This window comes from Babylonia areolata, chromosome 30, assembly GCF_041734735.1.
Source record: "Babylonia areolata isolate BAREFJ2019XMU chromosome 30, ASM4173473v1, whole genome shotgun sequence".
Taxonomy (NCBI): domain Eukaryota; kingdom Metazoa; phylum Mollusca; class Gastropoda; order Neogastropoda; family Buccinidae; genus Babylonia; species Babylonia areolata.
In genome coordinates, this window is record NC_134905.1 from 21,419,684 (window position 1) to 21,434,613 (window position 14,930).

The 14,930-nt window shown below is 43.8% G+C and overlaps 1 protein-coding gene across 2 annotated transcripts in view; it reads right to left on the minus strand.

The window, feature by feature from the left end:
- Positions 1–3,135: 3,135 nt before the first annotated feature.
- The window catches only part of LOC143275538 (calpain-5-like), a 25,889-nt gene continuing 14,094 nt past the window's right edge, over positions 3,136–14,930 (minus strand). For both annotated transcript variants that reach the window (XM_076579725.1, XM_076579724.1), the window contains exons 10-14: positions 10,065–10,273; positions 9,107–9,222; positions 7,938–8,080; positions 4,526–5,957; positions 3,136–4,149 (exon numbers count right to left, since the gene is read on the minus strand). In XM_076579725.1, coding sequence (XP_076435840.1) covers positions 5,775–5,957; positions 7,938–8,080; positions 9,107–9,222; positions 10,065–10,273 — 651 coding nt within the window. In that variant the 3' untranslated portion in view covers positions 3,136–4,149; positions 4,526–5,774. The remainder of the gene's footprint in view (positions 4,150–4,525; positions 5,958–7,937; positions 8,081–9,106; positions 9,223–10,064; positions 10,274–14,930) is intronic.

Sequence of the window (14,930 nt, forward strand, 5' to 3'; positions counted from 1 at the left end):
GGGGGGAGGGAAGCTAACTTGTATCAAACGGTCTCCACCGTCTCCATGTTGCTGTCTCATCTGACAGAGCCGTGTCTCTTCTGGGTCAGCTTCTCCTACAGTCGTCATTTCCGCCGCGCGCTGTTTCGCCTGCCCTTCGCTAGGTGGTGGTGCTGTGGTCTCCGCTGGTTGGCTGTGACGTCATCCGGGTCGGCGACGTCATCAACCTCCTGTGACGTCAGCGGCAGTCGCAGCTGCAGCAACCGTGGATGAAGATGGAAGGAGGCGCTTTCCGAGAGTTAGAATTATGTTTCTTGACATTTGTTTTCTTTTTCTTCTTCGTTTTCTCCTTCTTCTTCTTCTGTTTTTTCTGACTTTTTGTTTGTTTCTTTCGTTTCTCTCTTTCTCTTTCCATCTGCCTGTGACGTCAACATGTGAAGTAACACACACACACACACACACACACACACACACACACACACACAGCAAGGTTGTCTCTGGCAACATCAAAAATGATATTAATCCTACTCTAAAAAAACCAAAACAAAACAAAACAAAAAATATACATATTGTGTGCGTTCGCGTGACTCAAGCCTGCCAAACTGACACTGGAGACAAATTCAATGATGAACGCCTTAAAAGGCAACTGTTTGTCAGTCAGCTCATCCCAGGTAGACAGCCGGGTGTTGCAAATGATTCCGTGTTTTTTTTTAGGAGGGACTCTTGACTTAATAAAGGCGTCAAATATAAATATATAAATGATAATAATGATGTTGATAATAATAATGATGATGATGGTGATGATGATGATGATGGTGATGATACTGATACTGATGATGCTGCTGCTGCTGCTGTGATGATAATGATGATGATGATGATGGTGATGATGATAATGATGAGCAGCAGCATCGTTATCATTATCATCATCGTCATCATCATCTTCATCGTCACCCTCCTCCTCATCATTATCGTCGTCGTCGTCTTCATCATCATCGTCATCATCGTCAACCTCCTCCTCCTCCTCATCGTCATCATCATTATCATCGTCGTCGTCGTTATCGTCGTCGTCGTCATCATCATCATCATCATCGTCAACCTCCTCCTCCTCCTCCTCATTGTCATCATCATTATCATCGTTATAGTCGCCGTCGTCGTCGTCATCATCATCGTTGTCGAGAGACGCAAGGGAAAGGTCAGGTTTGGGGAGTGTGTTCAGTCAGTTCAGTGCAGTCAGCTGGCCAACACACTCACTCAATGTGACCTGTACTCTGTACACTTCGTTTTCATGAGCTCTGCCTGGTGGTGGAAAAAAAAAAAAAAAATGTCATGTTGCCTCGTGTGCGGCAGCGCCTTAATTTTATTTAGACTCGCACGTGTGCGCAGCGCCTTAACTCACTCAGTACGGCCAGTCCTCTCTTCTCCTCTACACAGACCCCTCGGATGTCCAGTGGGTGTCTGAATGACCCAACCTTTAGCTTCCGTCGTCAGAATTGTGGTATTCTCTGTCAACATTCACGTCTTCAGTATAAGAGCTTTCCGCTTGCAATATTTTGATGATGGTAATTGGAGTGAAACGCTGTTAACGTCGTCTCTTTCGCCGTTCGTATGGAGAGAGTTAACCTTAATTTTGTTTAGCCTCGCACGTGTGCGCAGCGCCTTAAATTTCTTTAGACTCGCACGTACATAATTACACGTGTGCGCATGCTTACGACTGAACATAATTCTCTACATTGTGCGGATATGCTTGCAAAATAGTGGGGAATGGCAAGCACGCACGCACGCATGCACACACACACACACACACACACACACACACACACACACACACACACACACACACACACACACAAGAGCGACTTAATGTTTAATGTTTGTATGCTTTTTTTTTTTTTTTTTGCTACTTATATCTTGTGAAAAATCACTTCCTGTCCATGTGGGCCAAATGACCTGAAAACACTGCATTAGAAATATTGTTATCGTTATTGCTACACACACACACACACACACACACACACACACACACACACAGCAAATGAAACCCATCGTGTTTATTTTATCACAGCTGTTTTTTTAATTTTTTTTTAAAATACAGTATCAACACACCAACACAGTTTGTCATAATTATATTAAAAAAACCCAAACAAATATCACAGTCAGTAGAGGTAATAATGCTTAGTTCAAAAACACGTAAATCGGTTACCAACACGAATATAAATGTATCAAACAAAATTCTAAATTAGATTAATTTTTTTTTTAAACACGTGAAGATACAAGAAACTCAGCAGCCTTCTTCTTCTTCTTCTTCTTCTTCTTTCCGTTACACGACCAACATCGACTTGCCGATGACTCTGTCGTGGTTCATGCATGCTGGGTATTTTCGTGTCACCATAACTCACCGAACACTGACATAGGTTACAGGATCTTTAACGTGCGTATTTGATCTTCTGCGTGCCTTTTAGGTATTTTGTATATAAGACTTCTCACCCCTGAGAAGTGATAAATCGTCATGCCATTGTGTCTTAGTCTCCCATGAAAGTCGTTGTCTTTTTTTCTTCTTTTTTTTGTTGTAATCATGTTGATGACAACACGCGCAATAACTGTTGCATTTTATTTTGTTTTATTTTTTATTTTATTGTATTTTTTTTTTTTATTCTATTCTATTTTATTTTAGTTCATTTTGCTTTGTTTTGTTTTCTTTCATTTTGTCTTTAATTCACCTTGATTCTATTCTATTTGATCCAATTTTATCTTCTTTTTTTTTTATTTTTTTTTAACTATATTCTGTTTTATTATATTTTTGTTTATCTTTTAAAAAAAATCATTTTATATTGTTTTATTTCATCCTGTTTTATTTCATTTTTTTAAATATACCCCGGAAAATAAGCAATCAATGTCCAGAATGTGTGTTTGTGTGTGTGTGTGTGTGTGTGTGTGTGTGTGTGTGTGTGTGTGCGCGCGCGCGTGCGTTCCTGTGTGTGTGTGTGTGCGCGCGCGTGTGTGTGTGTGTTAAAGAAGAACGGACAAATGGACTGCTCCTGTAGTTATCAGTGAAGGTGATGGTGATGATGATGATGACTGGGGGTGTTAAACGTGCCCAAACATTCCAGCATTGTCAGTATCGTCGTTGGCTTTAATTTGTTGATCAGGAGCCCTTTATTTTATTTTATTTTTAATCTTATTTCATTTTATGTTTTGCATTTTCGCTCCCCTCTACTCCTATTCCCCTCCATATACTTATAACCTTTTCTCTTCTCTTATTCATTCTTCTTCTTTTGGACTATTCTGTGGCTTGTCTACAAAATTAACTCACTCAGTACGGCCAGTCCTCTCTTCTCCTCTACACAGACCCCTCGGATGTCCAGTGGGTGTCTGAATGAATAACCCAACCTTTAGCTTCCGTTGTCAGAATTGTGGTATTCTATGTCAACATTCACCTCTTCAGTGTAAGAGCCTTCCGCTTGCAATATTTTGATGATGGTAACTGGGGTGAAACGCTGTTAACGTCATCTCTTTCGCCGTTCGTATGGAGAGAGTAAATCACTGAATACAGTGAAACCCAGTCCACGCTCTAAGAGAAATAACTGCCAAAGTCGATACAGCATTGACCAAGAGCGAGTTATGTACCTTGGACCGATCAGTGACCACGGAGAAACACTCTTGGAAGCGAGAGAATCTGAGCGCACTGGTTCGAATCCCGACACAGTCGCCAGTATTTTCTCCCCCTCCGCTAGACCTTGAGTTGAGGTCTGGACGCTAGTCTTTCGGATGAGACGATAAACTGAGGTCCCGTGTGCTAGCGTGCACTTAGCGCACGCAAAAGAACCCGGCACGGCACCAAAAGAGTTAATTGTCCCTGGCAAAATTCTGAAGAAAAATCCACTTCGATAGGAAAAAGACAACAACAACAGCAACAACAACAAAAACTGAATGCAGGAAAAATGGAAAAAAAAGGGTGGCGATCCAGGTGTAGCGATGTGCTCTCCCTGGGGAGAGCAGCCCGAATTTCACACAGAGAAATCTGTTGTGACAAAACAGACTGATACTATACGATACAAGAGGATCTGTTGCTTCGAACGAAGTAGCCCATCTCGTCATTCATATCCGAACTGATAGAAAGTGTCTTTAATTAAACGAACCTTATTATGTCTTGCTGTTTTAGAAACTGCTAGCCTTCATGACGGGCGTAATAGCCGAGTGGTTAAAGCGTTGGACTGTCAATCTGAGGGTCCCGGGTTCGAATCACGGTGACGGCGCCTGGTGGGTAAAGGGTGGAGATTTTTACGATCTCCCAGGTCAACATATGTGCAGACCTGCTAGTGCCTGAACCCCCTTCGTGTGTATATGCAAGCAGAAGATCAAATACTGCACGTTAAAGATCCTGTAATCCATGTCACCGTTCGGTGGGTTATGGAAACAAGAACATACCCAGCATGCACACCCCCGAAAACGGAGTATGGCTGCCTACATGGCGGGGTAAAAACGGTCATACACGTAAAAGCCCACTCGTGTACATACGAGTGAACGCGGAAGAAGAAAGGAAGCCAGCCTTTATGAAGTAACCGACATCAAATGCAACAGTGTCGCCATGTCTAACATTAGCGGTGGAAATAACACCAGATAATAACAGCAAATAACACCAGTTTTGCTAAATTTGTACAGCAAATAACACCAGTTTTGCTAAATTTGTACAGGAAATGACACCAGTTTTGCAGCAAATAACACCAGTTTTGCCAAACTTGTACAGCAAATAACACCAGTTTTGCCAAACTTGTACAGCAAATAACACCAGTTTTGCCAAACTTGTACAGCAAATGACACCAGTTTTGCCAAACTTGTATAGCAAATGACACCAGTTTTGCTAAATTTGTACAGGAAATGACACCAGGTTTGCCAAATTTGTACAGCAAATGACACCAGTTTTGCTAAATTTGTACAGCAAATGACACCAGTTTTGCCAAACTTGTACAGCAAATAACACCAGTTTTGCCAAACTTGTACAGCAAATGACACCAGTTTTGCTAAACTTGTACAGCAAATAACACCAGTTTTGCCAACTTTGTACAGCAAATAACACAAGTTTCGCTAAACTTATACAGCAAATGACACCAGTTTTGATAAATTTGTACAGCAAATAACACCAGTTTTGCCAAACTTGTACAGCAAATAACACCAGTTTTGCCAAACTTGTACAGCAAATGACACCAGTTTTGCTGAATTTGTACAGCAATTGACTCAAGTTTTGCTAAATTTGTACAGGAAATGACACCAGTTTTGCTAGATGACACTGGTTTTGCTAAACTTAAAACAGGAAATTACACCGGTTTCGCGGCTAAATTTGTACAGGAAGTGACACTGGTTTTGCTAAATTTCTACAGGAAATGATACCCTTTTCGCTAAATTTGTACATGAAACGACACCAGTTTGGCTACATTTGCACCGGAAATGATTCAACTTTTGCTAAACTTGTAAAGGAAGTAACACCAATATTGCTAAATTTGTACAGGAAACGACACAACTTTTGCTATACGTGTACAGGAAATGACACTGGTTTTACTATAATTGTACAGGAAATGACATGAATCTCAAAAAGAAAATTAATTAAAAGAACATCACCGTGTTTTTACAAATCAAACTTGAGGGTCAAGAAGGCTACTCAGTCACCGAGCCTTAATTCACAATCGTCTTCAAGCAGTAACACTGGCTGGCAGTAATTAGAGGAGGAGGGGGGTGTGGGGGGGTGAGAAAGGGAAGGGGGTGCAGGGGTGGGGGGGGGGGCTATCAAGACTCATCATTATTCACACGGCGGTCAAGTCTCCAGACTGGGTAACGGTGACAAGGAGTTTACCAGCTTTTCTCAGCGCCTTCTCCTTGTCCCGACCGAAGAGGCCACACTCGAAGGACTTGAGCTTCTGCTCTCCCGTGGGCTTCAGCTCGTGTTGCCCCATGAATTCGTCACGAAGCAGGTTGCTGTTCCACACCTGAAAGGAAAGGTGGAGAAGCGTGGTTGAGAAGAAGATGTGTTTTCAGGTCTTAATTTAACTCACTCAGTACGGCCAGTCCTCTCTTCTACTCTACACAGACCCCTCGGATGTCCAGTGGGTGTCTGAATGACCCAACCTTTAGCTTCCGTCGTCAGAATTGTGGTATTCTTTGTCAACAAACACCTCTTCAGTATAAGAGCCTTCCGCTTGCAATATTTTGATGATGGTAACTGGGGTGAAACGCTGTTAACGTCGTCTCTTTCGCCGTTCGTATGGAGAGAGTTAATGGGATTTAAGTTGGGTTGGATTATAGTCAGTCATTATTGTTGTTGTTGTCATCGTCATCGTCGTCGTTGTCATCGTCACTGATGTTGTCATTACATCATCATCGTCATCATTATCATCATCGTCGTCGTCGTCGTCAAATGTCAATTCAAACATTGATCTGTTTGATATTATAACACACAAATTGCAATGAGATTGTAGTTATGACAGTATGCTATCTGTTCACACGTTGCTTCCACTGGTACTGCTAAGCCCAATTCATATTCAAAGTAATATAGGTTTAATTATACATAAAACAAATCTTAATCTTGTACGATATGTATGTATGGTGCCCATTTCTGCACAAATTTGTTATATTCCATAGATATTCTAAAAACATACTTGTCAATTTCGTATGCCTTTTTAAGATCCTTTATGGACATTTGTATTGTTGGATTTACTTTATTGATTCTACATTTGTATAAAAAAAAAAAAAAGGCTATCATTAAGATATGTAAGAAGCAAGCATCAGTTTTTCTTTTATTGTCGTACCCAAAGGGCACCAACATCATGCATATAATATTTTGTGCATTCATCAAAGTGGATTTCGTTTTGCAGGATTTTGCCAGAGCACAACAATCTTGTTGCCGTGGGTTCCTTTGTTGCCGTGGGTTCCTTTGTTGCCATGGGTTCCTTTTCAGTGCGCAAAGAGCGTGCCAGCCCATGGGCCCTGGGTTTGTCCTCTCATCTGAAGGACTAGACGCTCAGTTTGGTTTTCCAGTCAAGCTTGGGAGGAGCGGGATTCGAACCCAGACCCTTCCAGGCACTGTATTGGCATACAATCATCTTATCCCTTGTCTGCCACCTTGCTCCTGTGTACGAATGTATGTCTCTCTTCGCCACATTTAGAACAGAATAGAATATGTCTTTATTACCAAGTGTACCGGGGTCACAAGGAATATTGTGGGGGATAGTGCATAACAAGGTACGAACATAAATCGAAAATCATACACAAACACAGATACAGAAGAAATTAGGATACATACAAGTGCATATCAATGTAAAATCTTGTGCATGCTCACACATACACGCACTGCACACACACATACACACACACACACACACACGCGCGCGCGCCCACACACACACACACACACACACGCACACACACACACACACACACACGTTTGAACAGAAGCCGCATATTACATGTGGATGGGGCTGATGACTAGCTCTTCAGGTAGATGGTTGTTAATTGCACAATTCTAGTTATCATACTGGATTTGTTCGAGAGACAGGGCATTGACTGCTTTCGGGAAAAAGCTATTGCCCAAGCGATTGATTTTCGTCCATATACTTCTGTACCGTCGACCAGAGGGGACCATCTCGAAAATCCCAAAAGCTGGATGTGATTCGTCCTGGCTGATTGATTTTGCTTTTTAGAGTTGCCGCTTATAATATATGTCTTCTAGAAAAGGTAGACCAGCCCCCGTAATGTTGGTGGCAGTTTTTGTATCAACAGCTGTATTCAAGAAAGTCAAAATGCCAGACATGCGTTTTGGCCATTCTGCTGACCTCCTTAAAGAAGAACAACAGCAACAAAAAGAAGAGCTCACCTGTATGGTGATTGGTTTGTTGAGGTGTTTACGGTAAGAAGAGCTCACCTGTATGATGATGGGTTTGTTGAGGTGTTTACGGTAAAAGAAAGCTCACCTGTATGGTGATGGGTTTGTTGAGGTGTTTACGGTAGAAGAGGGCAGAGTCCCCCCAGGAAGGGCTCAGGGTGTTGTCCAGGACACGTGTCTTCACCTTACTACCCTCACACACCAACACACAGTAAGGGTCAGCCCCACCGTCTGCAAAAAAATAACACGCAACATTAACACGTCTGTTGAGTTATCTATGAATTTAACTCTCTCAGTACGGCCAGTCCTCTCTTCTCCTCTACACAGACCCCTCGGATGTCCAGTGGGTGTCTGAATGACCCAACCTTTAGCTTCCGTCGTCAGAACTGTGGTATTCTTTGTCAACATTCACCTCTTCAGTATAAGAGCGTTCCGCTTGCAATATTTTGATGATGGTAATTGGGATGAAACGCTGTTAACGTCGTCTCTTTCGCCGTTCGTATGGAGAGAGTTAACAGATAGCGAAGAGTTGCAACTAACTGCCGAGTGGTTGGTTATAAAGCGCTGGACTTTCAATATGAGGGTCCAGGGTTCGAATCTCGGTAACGGCGCCTGGTGGGTAAAGGGTGTAGATTTTTTTTTTTTCCCGATCTCCCAGGTCAACATTTGTGCAGACCTGCTTTAGTGCCTGAACCCCCTTCCCGTGTGTACACACAAGCAAAAGATTAAATATGCACGTTAATGATCCTGTATACCATGTCAGCGTTCGGTGGGTTGTGGAAACGAGAACATACCCAGCATGTACACCCCCGAAAGCGGAGTATGGCTGCCTACATGGCGGGGTAAAAACGGTCGTCCTCCTCCCTCTTCCTCTTCTTCTTTTCCTCTATCTCCTCCTCCTCCTTCTACCTCCTCCTCCTTCTCTTCTTCTTCTTCTCCTCCTCTTCCTTCTTCTTCTTCTCTTTCTCCTCCTCCTTCTTCGTCTCCTCTACCTCCTCCTCCTCCTCCTTCTTCTTCTCTACCTCCTCCTCCTTCTTCTCCTCTACCTCCTCTACCTCCTCCTCCTCCTTCTTCTCTCTACCTCCTCCTCCTCCTCCTTCTTCTTCTTCTTCGGTTTAGTTCACCCCCTCCTTTCTCTTCCCTCCCTCCTTTTCTAACCCTCACCCCCACGCCACCCACACACAACACCCCTCCTGCCACCCCCCCACCCCCCCTGCACCCTACCCCCGCCCCCGCCCACCTCCCCCTCTGACTTACGCTTGTCCAGTTTCTGAAGTCCAGCCGCCTTGACCACCTTGACGCTGGTGACCACCTTGGGCTTCTTGCTGCAACAGCTGAAGAGACCAGGTGTGGGCACCTCCTTGGTCAGCTCCCTGCCCACAGAATGACCCAGGCGTTTTTATTTTATTTGATTAAAAAAAAATTAAATTATTTTTCTAAATCCTATTCATTTATTCACAGCATCACTTTATTTCATTTCATTTTATTTTTTTTGGGGGTGGGGGTGGGGGGTGGGGGGCGGTTAGGGAGAGGGGAGGGGACGTACAGTACAGTACATACATGCATACATACCTACTACCTACGTACGTTTTTTTTGGGGGGGAACGGTTAGGGGGGGGGGGGGGGGGGGGGCGGGGAGGAGGCTTGCATTTATACATACATACATACATCTCGAATTTCACGCAGAGAAATCGACTGGGACGGACCGTAATACAACACAATGTGTGTGTGTGTGTGTGTGTGTGTGTGTGTGTGTGTGTGTGTGTGTGTGTGTGTGTGTGTGTGTGTGTGTGTGTGTGTGTGTGTGTGTGACATACATACATACATACATACATCCCGATTTTCACGCAGAGAAATCGACTGGGACAAAACGTAATGAAACATAATGTGTGTGTGTGTATGTGTGTGTGTGTGTGTGGGTGGGTGGGTGGGAGCTCGCGCGCACGTGCGGACAGGGGGCTGAGACACTCACACACACACACACTCACTCACACACACACACACACACACACACACTCACACTCACACACACCCTCACTCACACACACACACACACACACACTCACACTCACACACACTCACACACACACACACACAAACACACACTCACACACACACACAACGCCCCCCACCTCCCTCGCTGTCCTCTCCCCCCCGCCCCCTCCTCCCCCCCCCCCCCCCCCCCCCCCCCCCCCCCCGACCCCCAACAACTGACTTGAAGTGATTGGAGGAACTAGTGTAGATCCTCAACAGGAAATCCCCTGTCAGGTTGGGCTCGAAGGTGGAGGGGATGATGACGTAACGACCCTTCTTGACGTCAGTGTGACGCGCGAAGAGGGAGCGGGTATCGGTGAAGGCCATGTTGCTGGGTACCACGTCATGCAACTCCGCGTCGTGCACCCTGTACTCTCTGTTCATCTCCACCTGGTAGGCAGGCAGCCATACTCCGTTTTCAGGGGATGTGCATGCTGGGTATGTTCTCTTGTTTCCATAACCCACCGAACACTGACATGGATTACACAGGATCTTTAACGTTGCGTATTTGATCTTCTGCTTGTGGTATACACACGAAGGGGGGTTCAGGCACTAAGCAGGTCTACACATGATTATGTTGACCTGGGAGATCGGAAAAAAAAATTAATCTCCACCCTTTACCCACCAGGCGCCGTTACCGAGATTCGAACCCGGGACCCTCAGATTGAAAGTCCAACGCTTTAACCACTCGGCTATTGCGCCTGTCGTAACGACGATGACAACATCACCGATAAGAAGGCAGCAACAATAATATTTTACAACAGCAGCAGTAGCAGCAACAACAACATCATCGCCACCACAACAACCACCACCAACACTAACAACATAAATGGCTGTAACGACGATGGCTGACATCAACACTGATAATGAGAAGGCATCAACAATTTTACAACAGCAGCAGTAGCAGCAACAACAACATCAACGCCACCACCACAACCACCACCAACACTAACAACATAAATGGCTGTAACGACGATGGCTGACATCAACACTGATAATAAGAAGGCAGCAATAATTTTACAACAGCAGTAGCAGCAACATCATTATCATCGCCACCACAACCACCACCACCGCCACCACCACCACCACCACTAACATCATCATCAACAACAACAGTGGCTGTAACGACGATGAATGACAACAACTCTGATGATAAGAAAGCAGCAATAATTTTACAACAGCAGTAACAGCAACATCATTATCATCGCCACCACAACCACCACCACCGCCACCACCACCACCACCACTAACATCAACATCAACAACAATGGCTGTAACGACGATGAATGACAACAACTCTGATGATAAGAAAGCAGCAATAATTTTACAACAGCAGTAACAGCAACATCATTATCATCGCCACCACAACCACCACCACCGCCACCACCACCACCACCACTAACATCATCATCAACAACAATGGCTGTAACGACGATGAATGGCAACAACACTGATAATAAGAAGGCAGCAATAATTTTACAACAGCAGTAACAGCAACATCATTATCATCGCCACCACCAGCACCACTAACAACAACAACAACATCAATGGCTATAACAGTAATGATAAAAACAATTTTACAAAGGTCCCACCACCACCACCACCACCATCATCATCTCCACAGCAGCAACAACACCAGCAGCAGTAGCAACAACAACAGCACCAAATGACGATGACAACGACAATGGCTGTAAGACAATGACAACAATAAGAAGAAGGCAACAACAATAACATCAGCAGCAGCAGCAGCAGCAACAACAACAACAACAGCAACTCACCCTTGGAATTCTAAAGCCTATAGACTTGTGACTGAAACTGCCACTGTCTCTGTATCATCATTATTGTACAACAACAACAACAACAACAACAACAACTACAACCACCACCACAACAACAACGACAACAACAACTCACCTTTGGAATTCTAAAGCCTATAGAATTGTGACTGAAACTGCCACCGTCTCTGTATCATTATTGTACAACAACAACAACAATTATAACCACCACCACCACAACAACAACAACTACGACAACAACAACAACCACAATAACACAATAACTTATCTCAGAATCCTAAAGCCGGTAGACTTGTGACTGGAACCGTCACTTTCCGTGTATCATTATTGTACAGCAACAACCACAACCACGCCAACAACCACAACCACCACCACAACAACAAAAGCAACACCTCACCCTCAGAATCCTAAAGCCAATAGTCTAGTGACTGGAACCTCCACTGTTTCTGTGTGATCATTGTACAACAACGGCAACAACTATTACTCACTTTCAGAATCCTAAAGGCTATAGACTTGTGACTAGAACCGCCAGTCTGTGTATCATTATTGTACAACAACGACAACAACAACAACAACGATAACCTCAACTCACTCTCAGAATCCTAAAGCCGGTAAACTTGTGACTGGAATCGCCGCTGTCTGTGTATCATTATTGTACAACCACCATCACCACCACCACCACAACCACAACAACGACAACAGCAACACCTCATCCTCAGAATCCTGAAACCGATCGTCTTGTAACTGGAACCTCCACTGTCTGTGTATCATTATTGTACAGCAACAACGACAACAACAACAACAACAACAACTCATCCTTAGAATCCTAAAGCCGGCAGACTTCTGACTGGAACCTCCACTGTCTCTGTATCATTATATTGCAACCACCACCACCACCACCACCACCACCACAACAACAACAACAACAACATTAACAACAACAACAACAACAACCCACCTCAGAATCCTAAAGCCTTTTGACTTGTGACTGGAACCACTATTGTCTGTGTATCATTATTGTACAACAACAACAACAACAACAACAACTCATCCTTAGAATCCTAAAGCCGGTAGACTTCTGACTGGAAACTCCACTGTCTCTGTAACATTATATTGCAACCACCACCACCACCACCACCACCACAACAACAACAACAACAGTACCAACAACAACAACATTAACAACAACAACAACCCACCTCAGAATCCTAAAGCCTTTTGACTTGTGACTGGAAGCGCCATTGTCTGTGTATCATTATTTTACAACAACAACAACAACGACAACAACAACAGCGACGACGACAACAACAACAACAACAACAACTCATCCTTAGAATCCTAAAGCCGGCAGACTTCTGACTGGAACCACAACTGCCTGTGTATCATTATTGTACAACCACCACCACCACCATCACAACAACGACAACAGCAACACCTCATCCTCAGAATCCTGAAACCGATCGTCTTGTAACTGGAACCTCCACTGTCTGTGTATCATTATTGTACAGCAACAACGACGACAACAACGACAACAACAACAACTACAACAGCTACAACAACAACAACAACAACTCATCCTTACAATCCTAAAGCCGGTAGACTTCTGACTGGAACCTCCACTGTCTCTGTATCATTATATTGCAACCACCACCACCACCACCACAACAACAACAACAACAACAACACTACTAACAACAACAAAATTAACAACAACAACAACCCACCTCAGAATCCTAAAGCCTATAGACTTGTGACTGGAACCGCCATTGTCTCTGTATCATTATATTGCAACCACCACCACCACCACCACCACCACCACCACCACAACAACAACAACAACAACAACACTACCAACAACAACAACATTAACAACAACAACAACAACAACAACCCACCTCAGAATCCTAAAGCCTATAGACTTGTGACTGGTTCCGCCATTGTCTGCGTATCATTATTGTACAACAACAACAACAACGACAACAACAACAACTACAACAGCTACAACAACAACAACTCATCCTTAGAATCCTAAAGCCGGTAGACTTCTGACTGGAACCTCCACTGTCTCTATCATTATATTGCAACCACCACCACCACCACCACCACCACCACAATACTACCAACAACAACAACATTAACAACAACAACAACAACTACACCTCACCCTCAGAATCCTGAAACCGATCGTCTTGTAACTGAAACATCCACTGTCTGTGTATCATTATTGTACAGCAACAACAACAACAACGACAACAACAACAACAACAACAACAACAACACCACCACCACCACCACAACAACAAGACAACAACTACACCTCACCCTCAGAATCCTGAAACCGATCGTCTTGTGACTGGAACATCCACTGTCTGTGTATCATTATTGTACAGCAACAACAACAACAACGACAACAACAACAACAACACGAACACCACCACCACCACCACAACAAGACAACAACTACACCTCACCCTCAGAATCCTGAAACCGATCGTCTTGTAACTGGAACCTCCACTGTCTGTGTATCATTATTGTACAGCAACAACAACAACAACGACAACAACAACAACTACAACAGCTACAACAACAACAACAACAACTCATCCTTAGAATCCTAAAGCCGGTAGACTTCTGACTGGAACCACAACTGTCTGTGTATCATTATTGTACAGCAACAACGACAACAACACTACCAACAACAACAACATTAACAACAACAACAACAACAACAACCCACCTCAGAATCCTAAAGCCTATAGACTTGTGACTGGAAGCGCCATTGTCTGTGTATCATTATTTTACAACAACAACGACGACAACAACAACAACTACAACAGCTACAACAACAGCAACTCATCCTTAGAATCCTAAAGCCGGTAGACTTCTGACTGGAACCTCCACTGTCTCTGTATCATTATATTGCAACCACCACCACCACCACCACCACCACCACCACCACCACCACAACAACAACAACAACAACAATACCAACAACAACAACATTAACAACAACAACAACAACTACACCTCACCCTCAGAATCCTGAAACCGATCGTCTTGTAACTGGAACCTCCACTGTCTGTGTATCATTATTTTTACAACAACAACAACAACAACGACGACAACAACAACAACAACAACAACAACAACAACGACAACAACAGCAACACCACCACCACCACCACAACAACAACAAGAAAACAACTGCACCTCACCCTCAGAATCCTGAAACCGATCGTCTTGTGACTGGA